The 24,848-nt window shown below is 39.0% G+C and overlaps 3 protein-coding genes across 3 annotated transcripts; all 3 read left to right on the plus strand.

Moving 5' to 3' along the window:
* Positions 1–94: 94 nt before the first annotated feature.
* On the plus strand, positions 95–5,011 carry LOC137046483 (zinc finger protein 484-like). Its single transcript, XM_067423731.1, has 3 exons — positions 95–455; positions 2,137–2,250; positions 2,355–5,011. Exons 2-3 carry the CDS (start codon positions 2,193–2,195, stop codon positions 3,650–3,652), a joined length of 1,356 nt encoding a protein of 451 aa, XP_067279832.1. The 5' UTR covers positions 95–455; positions 2,137–2,192; the 3' UTR covers positions 3,653–5,011.
* Positions 5,012–9,733: 4,722 nt separating this feature from the next.
* On the plus strand, positions 9,734–19,441 carry LOC137047057 (zinc finger protein ZFP2-like). Its single transcript, XM_067424596.1, has 3 exons — positions 9,734–9,942; positions 18,215–18,334; positions 18,434–19,441. Exon 3 carries the CDS (start codon positions 18,488–18,490, stop codon positions 19,439–19,441), a length of 954 nt encoding a protein of 317 aa, XP_067280697.1. The 5' UTR covers positions 9,734–9,942; positions 18,215–18,334; positions 18,434–18,487.
* Positions 19,442–21,062: 1,621 nt separating this feature from the next.
* LOC137046490 (gastrula zinc finger protein XlCGF57.1-like) lies at positions 21,063–23,500 on the plus strand. The gene is made up of 2 exons (XM_067423740.1): positions 21,063–21,929; positions 22,027–23,500. The coding sequence occupies exons 1-2, from the start codon at positions 21,782–21,784 to the stop codon at positions 22,989–22,991; spliced, it is 1,113 nt and encodes a 370-aa protein (XP_067279841.1). The 5' UTR covers positions 21,063–21,781; the 3' UTR covers positions 22,992–23,500.
* Positions 23,501–24,848: the final 1,348 nt, after the last annotated feature.

Here is a 24,848-nt window from a genome sequence, read left to right on the forward strand (position 1 = left end):
CATTGGCCAAAGGTCTATGCTGGCCTGAATCTTTTATATTTTTTTAATAGTGTTACAAAAATTAGTTGTGTAGTTCCCAAAAGTGAAAATTTGGGAGGGTACGTGGCTAGCAACCAATTTAAGAATCTTTTTAAAACTGAGGGAAATACATTGAATTTAGCATTTAAGGTAAAGATGGTAAAATCAGAGGAATTATTCTGTTAAGCAAAATTTCCAGCAAGAGTTTTCTGCTAGTTCCTGTTCTCGTTATTGTAATTTAAATTACTGAGAATCTCTACTTTTGTCCTTAAAGGCTCTTGAAGCCCCTGTCCTATTTTGAATCGTTATGCTGATTGGATTAGGATTGGTGATACTCCAGAGTCTGAGGAAGGTCTCTTTACCTCTTTAACTTAATTTAGACCCTGGTTCCTGCGGTCTAAACAAACCGAGTACCACCCAAAGTTCCTGGTTCCTAGGTAAAGTTCCTGCGGTCGAAACGTGGCTTATTAGTAGCTTCAAGGAATTTTTTCATTCATCACTCTCCTCAATATTTTCCTTTAAATCTATTTGGTCCATTTTGTTCTCACAAATAAAATTAAACAATTCCCATTTTGCATGATTAAATATCCACTTCATCAATATTTTCCATTGCTGTTTATTTTCCTGTAATAATATTCTACCAAAAACGGATAATGATCACTCCCAATTCAGGCTTCATATAATATATCCCACTCACATTTCCCTGCTAAATTATTCGACACCAAAGTTAAGTCCAATACTGATATATTCCCTGTGTGTACATCTAGTCTCGTCTTATTCTGAATTCTTATCTGCTGTATTTCTATTTCTTTATTCATCACTTCACATCCCCCATAAGCTACAATGTGACTCCCCCTACAGTTACAACATTTTGGTTGTTCATGATGGCACTTTCCATATTCATGCTCTTCTCCACAACTGGCACATATCCTCTTGCCTTCACATACCGTAGCTGTATGTCCAAAACTTTGGCAGTTGTAACCTCACCGGTTTTGGAATGCTTTCTCTAACATTATATCTCAAAAACCCTAAAGTCACTTTTTTGGGTAGCAAGTCCTCTTCAAAATCAAGTACAACAACATCAAGAACTAACTATCGTTCCACACTCCCTCTCGAGTTATCTGAATCCGCCGAGCACCTTTCAGAATTCCTCCTTTTAGGTTTGCTTTAGTTTCGTCCATTGATACTCCTCCCCAAATCCTTTACTCCACTTATTTCCCCTTTCCACACAACTTGAATTTCCCTATTTCTTTTTTTCTGCCAGCCCTTTTCCTCTGTTCTCCATTTCTACACACAATCAGTAGGTTTCCATCTCTCAAAGCCATGTGTATATCGCCAATCTGGTTTCACAAAATAGTTGTGAATTTCACTGGACTCATTGTTGAAATTCCCTTATCCTCTCCAAATCTCTCTCTCTCTCTTTTTGTTTCAGTTGCAAACCTTCTTGATCACTTCCATTCCTCTTTTACAACTTTCACTTAGCCTGGTTTTCTTTGCTCTAATCCCTTCAAAATTATTTCTCTTTTCTTCCTAATTTTTCTACTTCCGTGACCTATTCCCATACTATCATCACTATCTATTGTATCAGAATCTTTCCACACTGGTCCATTCACAAATACAGCTTTACTTACCCACCACCGATTTCTTATTTTTATCTGATTTTCCCATTTTAGTTAGTTCTCCATGTGTCCGTCTTCCGTTGAGAAACATGCGTTTCCCCCCAAGATTATGTTAAATTTCTGAAAATGTCTTGTTGGAAAGTTTTAACCATATAACTTTCACTAAACCACTTGATCCTGAAAACCCTTCCCAGACCCGGCCAACCTGGTATGTGTGACTTTGTTTATGACTCTGTATCCACCAGCCTCAATCTTAAAAACTTAAATCATGAGTAGTTTGAGCAGTAGACTATTTAGTTAGACTATTTGAATAATAATTCACATTAATAGACTATTTGAGCAAAACATTTGCACCTGGATAATTGAGAGTGATTGTAAGTGTGATGATCATCTGCTAAATGAGCAACAGCGACCACAATTCACACCTTCAGTCAGTGAAGCCGCTCCCACAGCCGTTCATGAGAGTTTAAATGCTGGGAATATTCCTGTCTTCCCACAGGAGAAGCAAGCAGGAGGAATTACTCCGGGATAAACTACAGACATACTATTGTAAAGATGGAGATTAAGGAAGAACCCGGCAGAATAAAAGATGAAGAGACAGAGGAACAAATAGGTTGGTGTTTTACTTCATTCTCTTTAATGACTGGTGAGGAACATTAAGCTGAAAACTTTGATAATTTGGGGCTCTCTGAATTTCTTTTAATTTCAAATTTTTAGACATGATGGAAGTGAATGAAGACCAAAAGCATCCGTTTCAAAAGAAGATAGAAAATGAAGATGGAAACACTGAAATGTATTTCACTGACAAACGAGCTGGAAAAACTGGAGTCAAAGGATCTTTCACATGCTCTCAGTGTGGAAAGAGTTTCACTAACAAAATAGTTCTCAGAGAGCATCTGCGCCGTCACTCTGGAGTGAGATCATTCAGCTGTGATCAGTGTGAGAAAACATTTGTTACGGAATCTACCTTCAGAAGACACCTTAAAGTTCATTCTGGTGTGAAGCCTCATGTTTGTTCTTTTTGTGGATTTTTTTTTTCACAACTGCAGTCTTTAAAAGTACATGAGCGCATTCATACTGGTGTGAGACCTTATGTATGCTTTGACTGTGGGGAGACCTTCAGAACATCTGGCCACCTAAAAACACACCAGTCAATTCACAGCGGAGAGAAACTGTTTACCTGTTCTCTTTGTGGAAATAGTTTCACTTACAAATCAAAGCTTACTAGGCACATGAGATCTCACACTGGAGAAAAACCATTTACTTGCTCTCAGTGTGGAAAGAGTTTCATTTGCAAATCAAAGCTTACTGTGCACATGAGATCTCACACTGGAGAAAAACCATTTACTTGCTCTCAGTGTGGAAAGAGTTTCATTTGCAAATCAAAGCTTACTAGGCACAAGAGATCTCACACTGGAGAAAAACCATTCACTTGCTCTCAGTGTGGAAAGAGTTTCAGTTGCAAAGGAAACCTAACTGCGCACATGAGGATTCACACTGGAGAAAAACCATTCACTTGCTCTCAGTGTGGAAAGAGTTTCATTTTCAAAGCAAAGCTTACTGTGCACATGAGGATTCACACTGGAGAAAAACCATTCACTTGCTCTCAGTGTGGAAAGAGTTTCACTTGCAAAGCAAAGCTTACTGTGCACATGATATTGCACACTGGAGAAACCCCATACTCTTGCTCTCAGTGTGGAAAGAGTTTCCTTTGCAAATCAAAGCTTACTGCGCACATGAGGATTCACACTGGAGAAAGACCATTCACTTGCTCTCAGTGTGGAAAGAGTTTCATTTGCAAAGCAAACCTTACTGTGCACATGAGGATTCACTCTGGAGAAAGACCATTCATTTGCTCTCAGTGTGGAAAGAGTTTCACTCAGAAAATAGCCCTCAAAGAGCATCTGCGCCGTCACTCGGGAGTGAGATCGTTCAGCTGTGATCAGTGTGAGAAAACATTTGTTGCGGAATCTGCCTTCAGAAAACACCTTAAAGCTCATACTGGTGTGAAGTAGGGATTTCCCCGACTAAGGATTTACACATTCGAATCAGAATTGTCGAATCTTTCTATGGTCGACCAATAGGGGTACGACAGTAGTCAGCAGGAGGGTAAAATATTTTTATTTTCCTTTACACACTGCACACAGCAACAACTTTTAATAAAGCAACCAAAACTGCCTGCCAACTGAGAGACGAACTGACAGTGGCTTTCTTATTTAGGTTTAAATAAAAGGTAATGTGGTGGATAAACGTTCGTAAAGCATTTTCTCATAACATTTTAAAGCCGCGATCGAAATACAGAACAACACACACATATCTAAAAGAACATTTTGATAAATTAACCTAAAAAAAACTTACCTTGAGAGGAAAAGAACACTTTGAGTGTGTTTCCATGCACATTCTTAAGCCGATTGTGCCTAAAGGGGTCGCACACCGGACGTGAAGCTCAGCGCTGCATCTTTGGTATCTCACAACGCCACCAGACGGTCTATGCACCAGACGCACACATTATATACATGCAAGCTCAATTTTGAATCGACTTCTGACAGAAGAGCTGCACGATGAGTGTATCTTGTAGCACAGGGTGAAATCAGTATGTACATTGACGATTTGAGGGAAATAAAATATGAATTTTATATAAAACCTTGAAATAGCGCTCTGTGGCGCGGCAGGATTTAAAAAAACTTCCTGAGTCACCGCGGACAGGCACAGAATGCCGCCACCGGTGCGTGTAGGCTACACTCATTGAATGTGTTTGAATTTTAAAGGCGCGGTGCAGCGCTGAGCTCCCCCATATTGCCAAAATGGTATGATCCTCGTTTTATAACACCCGCAAAGATTCGACCGTGAGATCGGTGGTCGAATCTGGCTCCGCGTATCGATGCATTGAATTCTTCGACTATTCGGGGACACCCCTAGTGTGAAGCCTCACTTTTGTTCTTTTTTGGAAAGAGTTTTTCACAACTGAACTCTTTAAAAGTGCATTAGAAAATCCATACTGGTGTGAGACCGTATATGTGCTTTGACTGTGGGAAGAGCTTCATTATATCAACCCACTTAAAAACACCAGAGAGTTCTCACAATGTGGAAAGACCTTCGCTCAGGCAGGAAACCTGAGAGATCATGAGAGAGTTCATACTGGAGAGAATCAGCACTAGTGCTCTTAATGTCTTCAGTCTACAGGAGAAAAAGCATTGCCCAAAGGTGTGAGCAAATGTTCATGTTCTGATCATCACTTTCATGTAAATAGTTCGATTTTCTCATGGTTCCTACATCGTATAGACAATATGGAATCTGATCTAGTGATTTCGAAGTTTGTAGTGTATATGATTTGTTTCCCCATTCTGTTTTTCTTAAATAAACTGGTCATACAAGCAGTGTTTTTTGTTTTTATTTTTTTATAGCATTGGCCAAAGGTCTATGCTGGCCTGAATCTTTTATATTTTTTTAATAGTGTTACAAAAATTAGTTGTGTAGTTCCCAAAAGTGAAAATTTGGGAGGGTACGTGGCTAGCAACCAATTTAAGAATCTTTTTAAAACTGAGGGAAATACATTGAATTTAGCATTTAAGGTAAAGATGGTAAAATCAGAGGAATTATTCTGTTAAGCAAAATTTCCAGCAAGAGTTTTCTGCTAGTTCCTGTTCTCGTTATTGTAATTTAAATTACTGAGAATCTCTACTTTTGTCCTTAAAGGCTCTTGAAGCCCCTGTCCTATTTTGAATCGTTATGCTGATTGGATTAGGACTGGTGATACTCCAGAGTCCGGGGAAGGTCTTAATTTGCTTAATTGGATACTTAATTTGCATGCTTTGTTTAAGGTCGTCACCCATTTGCTTTGTCTCCCCTGCATCCTAAAATCTATATAAACTACAATTTATACTGCCTTAGAAACCTGATTCCAAAAAAAGTTGGGACACTACAGATTGGGAATAAAAACAGAATGCAATAATGTGGAAGTTTAAAATGTCAATTATTTATTCAGAATACAACATCGATGACAAATGTTTAAACTGAGAAAATGTAGAATTTCAAGGGGAAAATAAGTTGATTTTAAATTTCATGGCATCAACACATCACAAAAAAGTTGGGACAATGCCATGTTTACCACTGTGTGGCATCTCCTATCCTTTTTATAACAGTCCGCAAACGTCTGGGGACGGAGTAGACAAGTTGTTCAAGTTTAGGAATAGGAATGTTGTTCCATTCTTGTCTAAAACAGGTTTCTAGTTCTCAACTGTCTTGGGTCTTCTTTGTCGCATCTTCCTCTTTATGATGCCCCGAATGTTTTCTATGGGTGAAAGATCTGGACTGCAGGCTGGCCATTTCAGTACCTGGATCCTTTTTCTATGCAGCCATGATGTTGTAATTGATGCAGTATGTGGTCTGGCATTGTCATGTTGGAAAATGCAACAGGTCCTCCCTGAAAGAGACAACGTCTGGATGGGAGCATATGTTATTCTAGAACTTGGATAGACCTTTCAGCATTTATGGTAACTGTCCAGATGTGTAAGCTGCCCATGCCACACACACTCATGCAACCCCATACCATCAGAGATGAAGTCTTCCGAACTGAGCGCTGATAACGACTTGGTTTGTCCTTGTCCTCTTTAGTCCGGATGACATGGCGTCCCAGTCTTCCAAAAAGAACTTAAAATTTTGATTCGTCTGACCACAGAACAGTTTTCAACAAAATGAGCCTTGGCCCAGTGACAACACCTGCGCTTCTGGATCATGTTTAGATATGACTTCTTTTTTGACCTTTAGAGTTTTAGCCGGCGACGGCGAATGGCACTGTGGATTGCGTTCACCGACAATGTTTTCTGGAAGTATTCCTGAGCCCATGTTGTGATTTCCATTACAGTAGCATTCATCTGTGTGATGCAGTGCCATCTAAAGGGCAGAAGTTCACAGGCATCCAGTATGGTTTTCCAGCCTTTACACTTACACACAGAGATTGTTCCAGATTCTCTGAATATTTGGATGATATTATGCACAGTAAATATATGGTATAAAAAATGAAAACTTTAAACTCTTTGCAATTTTTCTCTGAGAAACTCCTTTCAGATATTTCTCCACTATTTTTTGCCACAGCATTTGGGGAATTGGTGATCCTCTGCCCATCTTGACTTCTGAGAGACACTGCCATGCTGAGAGGCTCTTTTTATTCCCAATCATGTTGCCAATTTACCTTATAAGTTGCAAATTGGTTCTCCAACTGTTCCTTATATGTACATTTAACTTTTCCGGCCAAAAATTCTAAATTACAACAGTTGAGACTATTCCATAAAAGTGAAATTATTCAGTTATCACATGGAGTCAAAATGGGGGGAAAAAAATCTAAATTACTCTCCTAACAGTGGATACTATTACATAAAAGTGGAAATTATACAATTATCACAAAATCAAAATGGACAAAAATCCTAAATTACGACCATGTATACTATTACGTAAAATTAAAATGATTCAATTATCACACACAAAATTACGACAATGTATACTATTACATAACAGATAATTTATTCAATCACACACAAAATTAAGACAGTGTGTACTATTACATAAATGTGAACTTATTCAATTATCACAAAGTCAAAATGGACAAAAATCCTAAATTACAACTGTTTACTATATTACATAAAAGAAAATGTATTCAATTATCACACACACATTTACGACAGTGTATACAATTACATAAAAGTGAATTTATTCAATTATCACACAAAATTACGACAGTGTGTACTATTACATAAATGTGAACTTATTCAATTATCGCACAAAATTACGACAGTGTATGCTATTACATAAAAGTGAATTAATTTAATTATCAAAGTCAAAATGGACAACAATCCTAAATTATGACACAGTATACTATTACATAAAAGTGAAATTATTAAATTATCAAAGTCAAAATGGACAAAAATCCAAAATTAGGGCAGTGTACACTATTACATAAAAGTTAATTTATTCAAATTTTGTCACATGTATGTCTGTCTCGGTTAAGATTGCATTACTCTGTTTCTCCCCAGTTTGGTTAATTAGTCATGTCAGTCACCTGTGCCTTGTCCTTCACCTGCACCTCATTTTCAGTTTCAGTGTTTTGTTTTCCGTTTTCACCCCTGTGTGCACCATGACCCTTCCACTGGTCAGACTCATGTGCTTTGAGCAGGGAGAAAGCTCCCTCGAGAGACATTTAGAACAGTTTTTGGATCTCGCCTATCAGACCACCTTCCCGGGCTACTGCATGTACTCGTTCCTGTATGTGGGACTCAACGCCGCACGTGCACAGTTGTCCAGGGAGTTCTACATATGTGGAGTGGGTGCTGGGATCCTGCAACTCACCGTTCACCGCCGTTGATGCCGCCAGCCCACTCCCGATCCAGGACCCAGCCCAGTACCACCCCTCTGCGAGGAATGGCAGGATGTGCCCACCGCAGACGGAGAGAAGACCTCGGCTGCAATGTCAGAGCCCGCACCTGAAGGAGCGATGGAGCCAGACATCTCACCCAAGCCTGAGGGGAACCCGTCTGACCAGGTGTGCGAGCCAACTGACCCTTCCATCGCCGAGGGAGTTCAAGGGAATGGAAACGAGTCCACCCTCCCACCACTGAGAGTGAGTACTGCCTGGACATTATGGACAGTTTGCATGTGTGTGGAGAGACCGATTTCCTGTGCCCCCTCATCTTGTCAGAATCTGAATCTTCTTCAGCCTCCCTCTCTCACCACCTTTCCAAACTGCCATCCTCGACCAAATTCCTGTCACCAGTCTCTGTGTTCCTCAGTGTCCTCTTCAGTCCTCAGTCACTCCTACAATCCAGTTATCGCTTTCTCCCATCAGTCCCTCAGCTTCAGCTCAGCCTCCTCTCAGTGGCGTGACAACCCCTCGGACCCGCTGGGAGTCATCGATCTCTGGATGTCTGAAGCCCGTGGCTCTGGATCCAGCCTCCGAGTGCTCAGTTCCACCTCAACCTGTTACACTGGCTCCTGCGCCTTGACTCCTTCCTCCCTTGGCTCCTGCATGGACCATCAGCCATTCGGCATCGCAGGGCTCCCTCGATACGCCAGCTCCACCTGGGTCAGACATCGCCATGCCTCCGCTGCGGACTTGCAGTCCGTTCGTTACTCTCCAGCTCTCCCTTCATCTTCGGCAAGCTCCACCTTCCCTCAGGCTTCGCCTCGGCCCTCAATCACTCCCGCACCACCTCTGTCCTCCAGATCCCTGCTTCCACCTCAGGGGGTCGTCATTGTGGCTCAGTTGCTGCTGCCGAAGTCTTTGGTCTCTCTCCACACCTTCGTCTCGAAGTCTACGCGGTTGGCGTCACCTCCATTGTTATTGCCTCCAGTTGTCCCCAAGGTGGCAGTGTATATCGCTCCACAATGGCTCCTTCCTCATGCGCCGCCGCCATGGGGCATATTCCTGTCTGGGGCCTGGATCTCCATCTGTACGTCCCTGTTCAAGGCCATCCCATGGCTCCTCCCACCTTCCACTCCTCCTTGGACTGTTTTTCTTTGTTTTGGACTTTCTGTTTTTCCTGTTTGTTTCCATGCATTCCTCCTGAGCCCCTGCCCTCCTTCCTTCCTCAGATGTTCCTGTTACGGCTCGAGGACGTGCCTACTCAGAGGGGGGCATAATGTCACATGTATGTCTGTCTTGGTTAAGATTGTGTTACTCTGTTTCTCCCCAGTTTGGTTAATTAGTCATGTCAGTCACCTGCAACTCGTTATCCTCATTTGGCCAAGGGGAACCTTTGAGGAAGTTAGGTGTGGAATGGTTAAAGGTAAAAAAAATTAAAAAATTGAACCGTATAGTACATATAACTTCCGTCTGATGAGGTCAAACTGACGCGATCATATATATATATATATATATATATATATATATATATATATATATATATATATATATATATATATATATATAAATAAATCTCATTAAGGCCTGCACGGATCGGTCGAATGAGGCATCTACATATATCCATGATCACGTTTGACCTCATCAGACGGAAGTTACTGCCGATGGGAAAACTTGAAGACACTCGTCGGGATATAAGGTAAAAAAATAACAAATACTGTTCGATTTCCCACAGAAACTGATCGGTGCGTGTCTTAATATATCAATGTGTCATCAGGAGCAGCAGGGTTTTTGTGCACGTTGCCTAAGCATGTTTTTTATGTTTGTATGTTTTGCTCTCATAGAACCTTACCCATTCATATATGACTGGCACACAGCAAGGGTTGGAGTTAAAAATCTTCATTTGTGTTCTACTGAAGAAACAAAGACATCTACATGTTGGATGCACTAGGGGTAAGCAGATAAACATCTAATTTAGATTTTTTGGTGAACTAACCCTTTAAGAAGGGAAGATGTGTTCAGAATTTTGCCGACCGGATATGTTGAAAGTTTAATCTGTCAACAAGCTCTGCTTCGCCTTCGTTGCTCTGGTTGGTTATAGCGTTATCCAATTGCGTGCACGCCGTGCAGAAGGAGTTTGAAAACTAGCCGTTTATCTCGCCCCTCGGATTGAGCTGTCAATGGTGAGTTTCCAGACCAAACATCTTGATGTGGGACTTGCTTGTCAGGCTAGGCTAGCCGTGTAGTGTAAGTTACCATGGTGATGAACACTGATAAAAACCAATCCACCTTCTTGAGCGCGAAAAATCAGAGTTTGCTCAAACTAATCTTGAACTTACCTGGGTAGCAACTGAAACCAGCTTTGTGCAACAGGCCACTGCTGTTTGTGTTTAATGTTAATCAAACAACAAATGACTGATGCTGTGTTCATACCAGATGCAACTTCTGCAAATAAATCAAGCTATTCGCGTGTAATTTGACTCTTGAACATTAAGTTTACTTGCTTCATTTGCACGTCACATTCATTACACAAGACGCAAATTTGTGTCATTGGAGGGGCTTCTGGCAGGCTTGTTGCAAAATGGCTGGAATGGATTGTTTTAATAAATGGCTTAATTTGTCAGCTTTAACTAGCTTGTAGTCTCAATAGGGTGATTTCAGGGTGATTTGGACACTTTTTCGAAGTCATCTCAATGGCAAAAATTGTCCCCATCACCCTGAAAGTAGTGGGTTTTTTTTTTACAATTTACCAGATTGTCCGACCTCCTTACTCAATTTCTTCCGAGCAAGATCCATTTTATTCCCATTTCTATAAAGTACGAAGATGAGACCGTGACCCTAAAACCGTTATACAGATCGAACCGTGAGTAATTAGAACTGTTCCACTCCTGGTTGCATAAAGATATTTTGTTTATTTGTGAAGTTTTAATTATTTTCATTAATTGTGCATATAAAGCATTTATGTAGAAGTGACAACAATAGTTATTAAACATTAATATTAATTCATAATCTTTACTTCAAACAACTTGTTTCAGTTATTTAGATGTGATGCTTTAATATATTGAAGACTTTTTTTGCATTGAAATCACTGCACAATGTGAAAATATGAGAAATAAAAATTTGAAACCTGATACACTATATTGCCAAAAGTTTTGGGACGTCTGCCTTTACATGGACATGAACTTTAATGACATCTCATTCTTAATCCGTAGGGTTTCATATGGATTGGCCCATTCTTTGCAGCTATAACTACTTTAGTTCTTCTGGGAAGGCTTTAAGTCTCCGCTTATAAGCTCTCTTCAGAAGAAATCTTTGATTGCCTAGACTTTCAATAGACGGACAAAAAATTATTATATTAAAAATATCTATTTGCCAGTTCACATTATTCATAATTTCTTTTTTTACTGTGGTATCGATTTAGTATCGGTATCGAGGTATTTTAGTCTGGTATCGTATCGAAGTCATAATTTTGGTATCGTGACAACACTACTATTACATATAAAAAACACGTTTTACTCACATAAGCGTGTTGCACCATTCAGTCAGATCCAATATAGAAGGCACAAGATTGTGTTTTAATCTCAATATGTCTGCAAATCCAGCATTTGTTCTTTACAAACGATTGCGCAGTGAAATTATGCGAGCCTTCGTACATGTCTTCCCCAGATGAGCTGGAACTTCATTAAAAAAAAAATGTTTCTTTCTAATACACATTACAACATGCATTCCTAATATTATGATCCGAAGGAAGCTTATGCAGCAACTGTGTTCTTCCACAACCAGGAATAGCACAATAGCTTGCTATATTCTTCTGCATGTTTATTGTTGTTGGTGTAGAATATTTTATTATTGAAAGTAATGTAAAATAAGTTGTATATAAGACACTATTAGATATCAGTGTATGCTGAGGTTGCGTTTGCCCTGTGTGTGGACGTTGACAACGTGCTCCAAAATGACATGCAGAAGATGCATGATCGACAGAAAAAGATCTTGGAATGTGGTGACATGAGCCAGGAAACCAACTGGAAAACTAGCTGAAGGTTGTTACCATTCTGGGAAAGCAGCTATGTATATATGCTAGGTAGACCAAAAGACGGGAGTTGTCTCCTGCAGGAGAGACTCGGCTTTGTTGAGGTGAATAAAGCCTTTCTGAAATCAAATGATTTTTACAAGAAGAAAATTTCCAACATATTTGGCACCCCAGATGGGACTGGCTTAGGAGCTGAAGACAAACGACTGAAGGCTTGATGACCTTGAATGATCAACACAAACACCAAGTGGCCACTATCTTGAGGTGAGCAAATTTTAGCTTTTTCTAAAGTGTGTGTTGATCACCAGGGCTCGCTTGGAAGTGGTAAGTCACTAAAAAAGCTTCTCCAAATTTAAAGAACTAAAGAATGAATAAGGATCTATATATTTGTTATAGATTTATTAATCTATTACGAATAAATCATGTAATGATTTATTTTAATAGATGAATAAATAATAAGATTGCACGTGCTTAAAGTATTTTATCTTATATCTGAAGACGTCTAAACATTTGTATCTCCTTATCCCCGGGGGACAGTATGAGAAAGTATTCCAATGCAGAAATGTATGCTTGTGCTAAAATGACTTGTGCATTGAGCTGAGAGATAACGAGATTGGGTGACCAAGTTTTAAGAAAAGTTTCAACATTCATAGATAATTTGCAACAATCGTAGGACCTTAGTGAATGGGACTTGTTGATTCAATTTAAACCAAAAAGAATTCCTGTTGGTTGAGAAATGTTTTATTTACCATTACTAGATTATTTTTATCCCAGCATGTGAATATAGAATAATTAGTATTAAAATATTTAGTTGTAGATCAGTAAGATAGATTATTGTCTTTCTTTTCTGCATACTGCAACGAAGAACTTGCTTTACTAAAAATAGAATGAAGGAACTGCTGTAGTCAACCAGTGACATTTGATAACTAGTGAAGAAAATGGTTAGAGAGTGGAATTTAGGAAAAGAGCTGAGTGCTCAGATACAATTGGAATTAGATGATATAAAAGTTCAATTTGATTTATGCAGATCTCTCTGAGTGTTCAAATTTCAATGACAGTTCCTTGAACACTGGAAGCAACAAGTTGGGAAAAGGTGAAGACACTGCTGCAGAGAGAAGAAGAGAGAGTGGGTGATGGGCTTCTTTCAGCTCCATTCCTGAAAGGAGAAGATGAAGCTTTCTAAAAGTTCAGCATGGAAAAAGACTGATTTAATGCAGGGAAAGGTGAAACTTTCACTTGAGGCTTTCCTGAGAACAGAAACAATATCCTGAGATGCAAAACTGTGACAAGATCAGTCAAAAGCCAAAATGGAGACGAGACTGAGAAACGACAGAGCCTATGTTCCACTCGACAACACCAGGAATTTTCAACCGGCCTTTGAGGGACATTAGGCTGACGACACATGCAGAACAACAGCCAAGCAGCTTCAAAAAGCTGATGATCTATACAGAAGGACTGACATTGATTCCCTTACACAGGTGTGGCATCTACAATGATCACTCTAGAGTCTGCTTCAAATTTATTAGTTATGATATTCTATGATATTATGGTCTCATGGCAGTTCTTTGTATTCTCTGCTAAACTAACCTTCTCTGCTTTTTCAGTGTAGATTCCAGTCAAGCCCTATTTTGAGAAGGAAAAAAAAAAGACAGTAGTGAGGTATTGACAAAAAAGGCATTGACAGACAATATTGGGTGTTCAACTCACCTAATAGTTACAACTGAGGCTGGATTTGGTATAGTAAGGGCTAGTATGTTAAACATCTAGGGCTAAAAGCATAAAATATGTCTTCATTGGTTAAGAAAATATAGACACAAGATGTCTCACAGAAAAAAATATGGTTGGTAAAATAATAAATTGGTCACTAATATTGGTACAACTTGTTTAATGGATTTAACTTTAACTAGAGCTGGTTTAAATAATAATAACTCCAAAAACAAAACAAAAAAGTCAAAAACATGAAGTCAGAATGCTGTCATCAGTGGGATAACGAGGTAAAATATTATTGGCCAAGGATCGATGATTATGAAGAGATCTCCAATATTCTTCTTAAAGAAGCTCATGAGCAACAACAAAAAGAAAATTACAAACTTAAAATGAGACGAACAATTTATTAAATGCACTTGAGAAATTACAATCGGCTGTCTCAACTGCACCATAACTAGGTCTACTATCTATTGGATTTCGTGGAAAAAAGAAAGAAAGGTTCATGCACAGGGAATGCTACAGTGCCTATGTTCAGACCTTGTGGCATTCCTGATATGTTCCCCAATTAGAACACAACTGGCTAAAGCAGAAACAAAGATACATGATGTGATTGATGGCCATGGGAGAGATAGTGTCTAAAGAGACGCTAAGGCAAAAATATATTTAGCCAAACAAAACAGCTGTATCTAAATTTAGTATGTGGGCCCTCAGGGCAAATTATGCCCAATAAAATAATGACCATGGAAGAATTTGGTTAAGTTTCCTGGTCAATAATTTTGTAATTTAAAAAGAGGGAAAAATATTGCCATATTTGCGCAGCGCATAACATATCTACATTACTTTTCAGCATATCGCTATGGAGCTGACGGAGCTGATTCAAAAGTATAATATCATGTAACTGTTAACTTGAGCAAAGTGAGTTGAGTGCTTTCCATATGTATAAGAAAGTATGAAAGAATAATGAGACTCAAAACAATTAGATAACTGAGTTGAATTGGCTAATTGTAAAGAATAAATTTGAAACTCTTTGGGGAAAAATGGTATGAGACAAAAATGATTATGAATAGGGGTTTAAGCCCAGCTAGTAATGAAAGTTGAGAGCCCTAAAATGGGCCAGGACAGCGCTCAGCCCACAAAAGCTTTTCACAGGAAAGATGGGACAGATGAGCAAATTGTTCATATATGTTGTTGTCACTAACAAGAAATGGTTCCGTCTCAATTATAGGTGACAGGAGCTCAATTCCAGGAAGGATTTCAGTATGATCCAACAAAAAGTGAATGCACATTGTGATCTCATAAGAAGAGTGTGCACTGATCACCAGAGGACACTTGAGTCCATGTTTCTCATCTTAAAATACATCAGCCAGCTTCAGCATTCCCAAATACCATGAAGTAGGGGACACAGAGCGTACTATTGACGTCTCACCCTTACCAACGAGGGAAAGCCCATTGCAACGACTCGCAAAGAGTCCCCCTGGTGAAGAGATGATGCTCAAAGAATGATCAAACATTAAAGAGCAGATGTGGGTCAACAAATGGAAAAAGGGGATAGGGTTGACCAGAGACGAACAATGAAAGGTTGCAGAATGTTGAAAGCTCAAAAGAAGCTATGCAAGGCAGAAATAATCAACCCAGAATTTACAATGTTATGTTTCAGCCCTCAACAGACCCAGTAACAACTTAATGATAACCCCAATGAAACAAGAGTGGATTAAAGAACAAGAGATAAAAGTGTAAAACTGTAGAGGTGCAGATGATGAAAAATAAGACGAAAAAAGGTTGAGATGCAACAATATTTGTAAGAGCCCCAGAACTTCAAGGAATAAGAAATAAAATAAATATTACTACTGCTAATAATAATAATACTAATAATACAGAAGAAGTAGAATGTAAAATGCAAACTATATCACTGCCGTTGAAAAAAGATTGAAGTTTAGACAATAGTAGTAGCAGATATCTTTGGACTTGGAATGTGGTGACGTGAGCCAGGAAACCAACTGGAAATCTATTTGAAGGTTGTTACCATTCTGGGAAAGCAGCTGTGTATATATGCTAGGTAGACCAAAAGACGGGAGTTGTCTCCTGCAGGAGAGACTCGGCTTTGTTGATGTGAATAAAGCCTTTCTGAAATCGAATGATCTTTAGAAATGAATTTTACAAGAAGAACATTTCCAACATAGGCTAGCGTGATCCGAACAGCTCCATGAGTCGGTGGGCGGGGCTACTTAATAAGACGTGCTTGTTATTATTCTATAGAGGTTGTGTTTCATAACAGATGACGTCAAAAGCACGTGATCGTTTTCTGGGCCTGGTGTCTATAAAAGCTTTTCTTTGACTAACAAGGAAGTTTTCAGCTCTGAAAAATACAGGATATTCTTATATTACCATGACCTTTTACATATCAAAAGCTCAAGGGAACGTTGATTTCTCAATTCACGACCTCTTTAAGATCTTAAATTACATGTGTATACCTTTTTGGTAAAATATGAAATAAAAAAGTGTTTTGGATTTGTTTCATGGTAATTTTATTGTTATAGTCATTAACCATGTGTTTCCCTTGTTTGTGCCATATTCTAGTCGTTTCCCTTGTCATTTGTACTATGTTGTTATGTTCTGTTTGTTTGATTGTTCACATGTGTTCCTTGTCTTGTCATCAATAGTCTGTGTATTTAAGCCCTCAAGTTTGCCATTGTCTTTCTTTGTTTGTTGTGACCAGCTGTTGGTGACCATTCCTGTTGAATCTGTTCGTTCTTTGGATTAAACTGCACATGGGTTCTCACTCGCACTCGCTTTCCATGGATCTATGCTATGCACATATTTTAAACAGATTTTGTATAGTCACGATTCCTGAACAAGTGACTCTTGAGAGTCAGTTAATCACATGACTTTGGCAGTTTGATGCACACTATGAACAAGTTGATTCGAAACAGAAGAATTGTTATGTGATCTTATTCTGAATTCTTATCTGCTGTATTTCCATTTTCTTTTTCATCCCTTCACATCCCCACAAGAAACACCGTGACCCCCCTTACAGGTTTAATATTTTGGATGTTCATGATGGCACTGTCCATATTCATGTTCTTCTCCACAACTGGCACATATCTTCCTGCCTCCTGCCAGTTGTAACCACCGGTTTTGGAATGCTTTCTCTAATGTTATATCCCAGAATCCTCTTCAAAATCACTCCCTCTCGAGTTATCTGAATCCGCCGAGCACCTTTCAGAATTCCTCCTTTTAGGTTTGCTTTAATTTCCTCCATTGATACTCCTCCCCAGATCGCTCATTTACTCCACTTATTTCCCTTTTCAACACCATTTCTACACACAATCAGTAGGTTTCTATCTCTTAAAACCTTTGCCATATGTATATCGCCAATCTGGTTTCACAAAACAGTTGTCAATTTCACTGGACTCAGTGTTGAAAATCCCTTATCCTCTCCAAATCTCTCTTCTTTTTTTTCAGTTCCAAACCTTCTTGATAGGTCACTTCCATTCCTCTTTCACAACTTACACTATGCCTTTTTTCTTTGCTCTAATCCCTTCAAAAATGTTTTCTTTTCTTCCTAATTTTTCTACTTTCATGAATTGGTGGTGGTTGAGGAGATTCCCCCTTCAATGTAAAGCGCTTGGAGTGCCTAGAAAAGCGCTATATAAATGTAACAAATTACGAATAATCTTCCCACTCTGGTCCATTCATAAATACAGCTTTACTTACCCACCACGCCTTTCTTATTTTTATTTGATTTTCCCATTTCTGTTAGTTCTTCATGTTTCTGTCCTCCAGCTGAGAAACATGCTTTTTACGTAAACAAAAAATCTGCACACTGCTCTTTACTGCTCCCAAAGGTTTATTAAAACGGACAACGTTTCGACCCAAGGGGTCTTCGTCAGGCAAGCAACAAGCACAAACAGGTATCATTTATATCTGTGACCTCATTAGTGAACCAATTATCCAATCATCAAAAAAATAAAAGAAGAAGAAACACTTTTTTTTTCAACCTTGGGTCGAAACGTGGTCCGTTTTAATAAACCTTTGGGAGCAGTAAAGAGCAGTGTGCAGATTTTTCGTTTATGTTGATTTATGCTCTATTGAATCTAGCACCTGCAAAAGTTTTGTTGGATCTGCGTACAATTTTTCCTTCAAACATGCTTTTTACCCCAAGATCATATGTTACATTTCTGCAATTTTCTCGTTGGAAAGTTTTAACCATATAACTCTCACAAAGCCACTTGATCCGGAAAGCCCTTCCCAGACCCGGCCAACCTGGTATGTGTGACTTTGGTTCTGTATCCACCAGCCTCAATCTTAAAAAATGTAATCATGAATAGTTTTTAAATCACTATTTGAGCAAAACATTAGCACCTGGATAATTGAGAGTTATTGTAAGTGTGATGATTGCCGGGCACAATTCACACCTTCAGTCAGTGAAGCCGCTCCCACAGCCATTCATGAGAGTTTAATGCTGGGAATATTCCCATCTTCCCACAGGAGAAGAAAATGCAAGCAGGAGGAATTACTCCAGGAGAAACTACAGACATACTATTGTCAAGATGGAGTTTGAGGAAGAACCCTGCAGAATAAAAGATGAAGAGAAAGAGGAACAAACAGGTTGGTGTTTTCCTTCTTTTTTCTTTAATGAGGAACATTAAGATGAACACTTTGATAATTTGGGGCTCTCTGAATTTCTTTTAATTTCAAATTTTTTAGCCATAATGGAAGTGAATGAAGACAAAAGGCATCCGTTTCGAAAGAAGATAGAAAATGAAGATGGAAGCAATGAAAAGTATTGCACCCACAAACGACCTAGAAAAACTGCAGTCAAGGGACAGCTGCTCTCAGTGTGGAAAGAGTTTCACACACAAAGGAATACTTACTGCGCACATGAGGATTCACACTGGAGAAAAACCATTCACTTGCTTTCAGTGTGGAAAGAGTTTCACTCAGAAAAGCTATCTCACAGATCATCTGCGCCGTCACTCTGGAGTAAGACCATTCAGCTGTGATCAGTGTGAGAAAACATTTGTTGCGGATTCAGGCTTAAGACAACACCTTAAATTTCATACTAGAGTGAAGCCTCACTTTTGTTATTTTTGTGGAAAGAGTTTTATACTAAAGCAGCATTTAAAAGTGCATGAGAGTATTCATACTGGTGTGAAACCTTATATGTGCTTTGAGTGTGGGAAGACCTTCAGTAGATCTGACAGCTTAAAATCACACCAGAGAGTTCACACTGGAGAAAACCCATTCACTTGCTCTCAGTGTGGAAAGAGTTTCACTCAGAAAATAGCTCTCAAAGAGCATCTGCGCCGTCACTCTGGAGTGAGATCGTTCAGCTGTGATCAGTGTGAGAAAACATTTGTTGTGGAATCTACCTTCAGAAAACACCTTAAAGTTCCTACCGGTGTGAAGCCTCATGTTTGTTCTTTTTGTGGAAAGAGTTTTACACGACAGAGCTCTTTAAAAGAGCATGAGAGTATTCATACTGGTGTGAGACCTTATGTGTGCTTTTACTGTAAGAAGACCTTCAGAACAACTGGCCACCTAAAAAAACACCATAGAGTTCACACTGGAGAGAAACCATACAAGTGCTCACACTGTGGAAAGAGTTTCTCTCAGTCAGGAAACCTGAATAAACATGAGAGAGTTCATACTGGAGAGAAACTGCACCAGAAGATGTGTTCGGAGTTTAGCCGACCGGATACGGCGAATGTTTAATCTATCAACAAGCTCTGTTTCACCGTCGTTGCTCTGGTTGGTGTAGCGCTATCCTATCGCGTGCAGAGGGAGTTTGAAAGACAACCGTTTATCCGCCCCTCGGATTGAGCTGTCAATGGTGAGTCTCCAGACCAAACATCTTGATGTGGGTCTGGCTTGTGAGGCTAGTTCTTCTCCACAACGGGCACATATCCTCTTGCCTTTACATACCGTAGCTGTATGTCCAAAACTTTGGCAGTTGTAACCTCACCGGTTTTGGAATGCTTTCTCTAACATTATATCTCAAAAACCCTAACGTCACTTTTTTGGGTAGCAAGTCCTCTTCAAAATCAAGTACAACAACATCAAGAACTTACTATCGTTCCACACTCCCTCTCGAGTTATCTGAATCTGCCGAGCACCTTTCAGAATTCCTCCTTTTAGGTTTGCTTTAATTTTTATTTCCTCCATTGATAATCCTCCCCAGATCACTAATTTACTCCATTTATTTCCCTTTTCAACACAACTTGAATTTCCCTATTTATTTTATTCTGCCAGCCCTTTTCCTGTGTTCTCCATTTCTACACACAATGGCCCTTATTTATCAATCTTGCGTAGAAACTGGTGTATATGTTGGCATAAGATTATGCTTACACTCCTCTCATCGCCTGATTTATGAAGCTGTGCATACCTCTGCAATCCAGGTGTACGCAATACTTGCCCTTGATAAATGCCGCGGCTGAAAACGATCATCATTAGAATAACACGCCCCTATATATTCAAGTCTCCACCTCCTCCACGCCCTCATTTTACGCCATGGACACACAGAAGACGGCAAAGAAGCGAAACTTCAAAATAACAGAATAACAAAATATGGACCCAAATTACGAGTAGCCTACTCTTAATAGAGTGGAGGTTGAGAAGCACACTCCAGCAGTTTAAATAGCTGTTTGGATGATAAATTACCATCACAATGCATTATTTTACAGCACATGTTTTGAAACAATTAGCATTTAATTTCGTATCACGGCACATGTATTGGGGTGCACAATAGTGATGATGATGTGATTTTGAGTACCATTCATTCACATTAATAATTACATGACAATTTGTAAGATTCTTCTTATTATTATTATGATTTTTATTCTTAATGACGCTTGTTATTTAGAAGAAGAATGTCGTTTTTACTGATTTTATTATTATTTAAAAGAAGAAGGTCATTTTTATTATTTTGCCAGTCTGAATTATTTTAGTCCCAGTCCGTGCGCAGCTGCCGGGCCAGGTGGGCCGGTAAAGCGCACAGGCTCGCGACTGTAGGAATACATATGCCTACAAATCAAACGCTTTGGTAAAGTCACACAAATTAAACATTGGCGTTCATGTTGCACAAAAATAAACACTGAATGTTGTTGTTGTGGTTTTTAACAGTGGGTCATAATATAGCATATCTTGTCAGTGCGTTTTGTGGTGTTATGACTTGTTTTTCTGCGCATTTTCACACTAACTCAAATGTGCGTACACCACCTCCTGAGCTGGCGTAGGATTTGAGCGTGCCGTACGCCAACGTCCATATTGATAAATCTCACCGTGGGTTTGGGTGTACGCTGGAAATTTGGTGTACGCACTTTTGATAAATGAGGGCCATTCAGTGGGGTTTACATCTCTCAAAACCTTTGCCATATGTATATCGCCAATCTGGTTTTACAAAACAGTTGTCAATTTCACTGGACTCAGTGTTGAAAATCCCTTATCCTCTCCAAATCTCAATATTTTTTTTCAATTCCAAACCTTATTGATCGCTCACTTCCATTTCTCTTTCACAACTTACACTATGCCTGGTTTTCTTTGCTCTAATCCCTTCAAAAATATTTTCTCTTTTCTTCCTCATTTTTACACTCCCATGAAACTTCCCACTCTGGTCCATTCACAAATACAGCTTTACTTACCCACCACCACTTTCTTATTTTTATGTGATTTTCCCCATTTTTGTTAGTTCTTCATGTTTCTGTCCTCCAGCTAAGAAGCATGCTTTTTACCCCAAGATCATACGTTAAATTTCTGCAATCTTCTTATTGAAAAGTTTTAATCATATAACTCTCACAAAGCCACTTGATCCGGAAAGCCCTTCCCAGACCCGGCCAACCTGGTATGTGACTTTGGTTCTGACTCTGTATCCACCAGCCTCAATCTTAAAAATTTAAATCATGAATAGTTTTTAAATCACTATTTGAGCAAACATTTGCACCTGGATAATTGCGAGTGATTGTAAGTGTGATGATCATCTGCTAAATGAGCAACAGCGACCACAATTCACACCTTCAGTCAGTGAAGCCGCTCCCACAGCCGTTCATGAGAGTTTAAATGCTGGAATATTCCCATCTTCCCACAGGAAAAGAAGAAGCAAGCAGGAGGAATTACTCCAGGAGAAACTACAGACATACTATTGTAAAGATGGAGTTTGAGGAAGAACCTTGCAGGATAGAAGATGAAGAGACAGAGGAACAAACAGGTTGGTGTTTTACTTCATTCTCTTTTATGAGGAACATTAAGATGAAAACTTTGATAATTTGGGCTCTCTGAATTTTTTTTCATTTATCATTTTTTAGACCTAATGGAAGTGAATGAAGACAAAAGGTATCCATTTAAAAAGAAGATAGAAAATGAAGATGGAAATACTGAAAATTATTTCACCCAAAAACAAGCTGGAAAAACTGTAATCAAAGGATCTTTCAGCTGCTCTCAGTGTGGAAACAGTTTCACGCAGAAAGGAAACCTTACTGTGCACATGAGGATTCACTCTGGAGAAAAAACGTTCACTTGCTCTCAGTGTGGAAAGAGTTTCATTTGCAAACCAAACCTTACTGTGCACATGAGGATTCACACTGGAGAAAAACCGTTCACTTGCTCTCAGTGTGGAAAGAGTTTCACTCAGAAAATAGCTCTCAAAGAGCATCTGCGCCGTCACTCTGGAGTGAGATCGTTCAGCTGTGATCAGTGTGAGAAAACATTTGTTACGGAATCTACCTTCAGAAAACACCTTAAAGTTCATGCTGGTGTGAAGCCTCACGTTTGTTCTTTTTGTGGAAAGAGTTTTACACTATGGCAGCATTTAAATGTGCATGAGCGTATTCATACTGGTGTGAGACCTTATATGTGCTTTGACTGTGGGGAGACCTTCAGAACAACTGACCACTTAAAAAAACATCAGAGAATTTACACTGGAGAGAAACCGTCTACCTGTTCTAAGTGTGGAAAAAGTTTCATTTGCAAAGGAAGCCTTACTGTGCACATGAGATCTCACACTAAAGAAAACCCATTCACTTGCTCTCAGTGTGGAAAGAGTTTCAGTTGCAAAGGAAACCTTACTGCGCACATGAGGATTCACACGGGAGAAAAACCATTCTCTTGTTCTCAGTGTGGAAAGAGTTTCAGTTGCAATGCAAACCTTACTGTGCACATGAGGATTCACACTGGAGAAAAACCGTTCACTTGCTCTCAGTGTGGAAAGAGTTTCACTCAGAAAATAGCTCTCAAAGTGCATCTGCGCTGTCACTCTGGAGTGAGATCGTGATCAGTGTGAGAAAACATTTGTTACGGAATCTACCTTCAGAAAACACCTTAAAGTTCATACTGGTGTGAAGCCTCTTTTTTGATCTTTTTGTGGAAAGTGTTTTTCACAACTGAACTCTTTAAAAGTACATGAGTGTATTCATACTGTGAGACCCTACATGTGATCTGACTGTGGGAAGAGCTTCATTAAATCAACCCACTTAAAAACACACCAGAGAGTTCACACCGGAGTGTACAAATGTTCACAATGTGGAAAGAGCTTCTCTCAGTCACAAACCCTGAAAGATCATGAGAGAGTTCACACTGGAGAGAATCAGCACTAGTGCTCTTAAGGTCTTCAGTCTACAGACTCCCGAGAAAAAGCATTGCCCAAAGGAGTGAGCAAATGTTCATGTTCTGATCATCACTTTCATATAAATAGTTTGATTTTCTCAAGGTTCCTACATCATATAGATCATATGGAATTTAGTGATTGATTTTGATTTTAGTGATTATGACGTTTGACGATATGATTTGTTTCCCCATTCTGTTTTTCTTAAATAAACTGGTCATACAGGCAGTGTTTTTTTTTTATTGCATTGGCCAAAGGTCTATGCTGGCCTGAATCTTTTATATTTTTTATTAGTGTTACAAAAATGAGTTGTGTAGTTCCCAAAAGTGAAAATTTGGGAGGGTGTGGTCGAACAAAGAGTCTGTTTTCTCTTCCCCTGTTTTATTTAACAAATATGTTATTACAAACGTATAAAATGGATCTAATATATTATTGGCCTATTAATTATGTGTTTATATCGCCTAGACAGCACACAAAAAATACGCCCTGAAGGGTTAGGGTTAAGCAGGTCCTTGTACAAAGTAAAGTGACAGCTGATTTGATTTAAAAGCCAAAAGTTAAAGATAATGTCTTTGTCCGTTGAAATACTGTAATAGTTAAAAGACAGCTTAAAATGTATATCATGATGTTGTATTATTCTGCCTTTTAAAAATGTATTAGATTAATTACTCTGTTAAGCAAAATTTCCAGCAAGAGTTTTCTGCTAGTTCCTGTTCTTGTTATTGTAATTTTGTTACTAAGAATCACTACTTTTGTTTTTAAAAGCTCTTGAAGCCCCTGTGTTTTTAGAAACATTATGCTGATTGGATTAGGTTTGGTGATACTCCAGAGTCCGGGGAAGGTCTCTTTCCATGGATACTTCATTTACATGCTTTGTTTAAGAAATTCACCCATTTGCTTTGTCTCCCCTGCATCCTAAAATCTATATAAACTTCAATTTATACTGCCTTAGAAACCTGATTCCAAAAAAGTTGGGACACTACAGATTGGGAATAAAAACAGAATTCAATAATGTGGAAGTTTAAAATGTCAATTTTTATATTCAGAATATAACATCGATGACATATCAAATGTTTAAACTGAGAAAATGTAGAATTTCAAGGGGAAAATAAGTTGATTTTAAATTTCATAGCATCAACACATCTCAAAAAAGTTGGGACAATGCCATGTTTACCACTGTGTGGCATCTCCTATCCTTTTTATAACAGTCTGCAAATGTCTGGGCTGTCTACTGGACTGAGTAGACAAGTTGTTCAAGTTTAGGAATAGGAATGTTGTTCCATTCTTGTCTAAAACAGGTTTCTAGTTCTCAACTGTCTTAGGTCTTCTTTGTCGCATCTTCCTCTTTATGATGCCCCGAATGTTTTTTATGGGTGAAAGATCTGAACAGCAGATTGGCCATTTCAGTACCTGGATCCTTTTTCTATGCAGCCACGATGTTGTAATTGATGCAGTATGTGGTCTGGCATTGTCATGTTGGAAAATGCAACAGGTCCTCCCTGAAAGAGACAACGTCTGGATGGGAGC

The sequence above is a fragment of the Pseudorasbora parva genome, chromosome 18, assembly GCF_024679245.1.
Source record: "Pseudorasbora parva isolate DD20220531a chromosome 18, ASM2467924v1, whole genome shotgun sequence".
Classification (NCBI taxonomy): Eukaryota; Metazoa; Chordata; class Actinopteri; order Cypriniformes; family Gobionidae; genus Pseudorasbora; species Pseudorasbora parva.

Coding starts and splice junctions, on each gene's coding strand:
- LOC137046483 (XM_067423731.1), top strand. CDS start 2,193: ATGGAGATTAAGGAAGAACCCGGCAGAATAAAAGATGAAGAGACAGAG. Junction 2,251..2,354: donor AGAGACAGAGGAACAAATAG/GTTGGTGTTTTA, acceptor TCAAATTTTTAG/ACATGATGGAAGTGAATGAA.
- LOC137047057 (XM_067424596.1), top strand. CDS start 18,488: ATGAAGATGGAAGCAATGAAAAGTATTGCACCCACAAACGACCTAGAA.
- LOC137046490 (XM_067423740.1), top strand. CDS start 21,782: ATGCTGGAATATTCCCATCTTCCCACAGGAAAAGAAGAAGCAAGCAGG. Junction 21,930..22,026: donor AGAGACAGAGGAACAAACAG/GTTGGTGTTTTA, acceptor ATCATTTTTTAG/ACCTAATGGAAGTGAATGAA.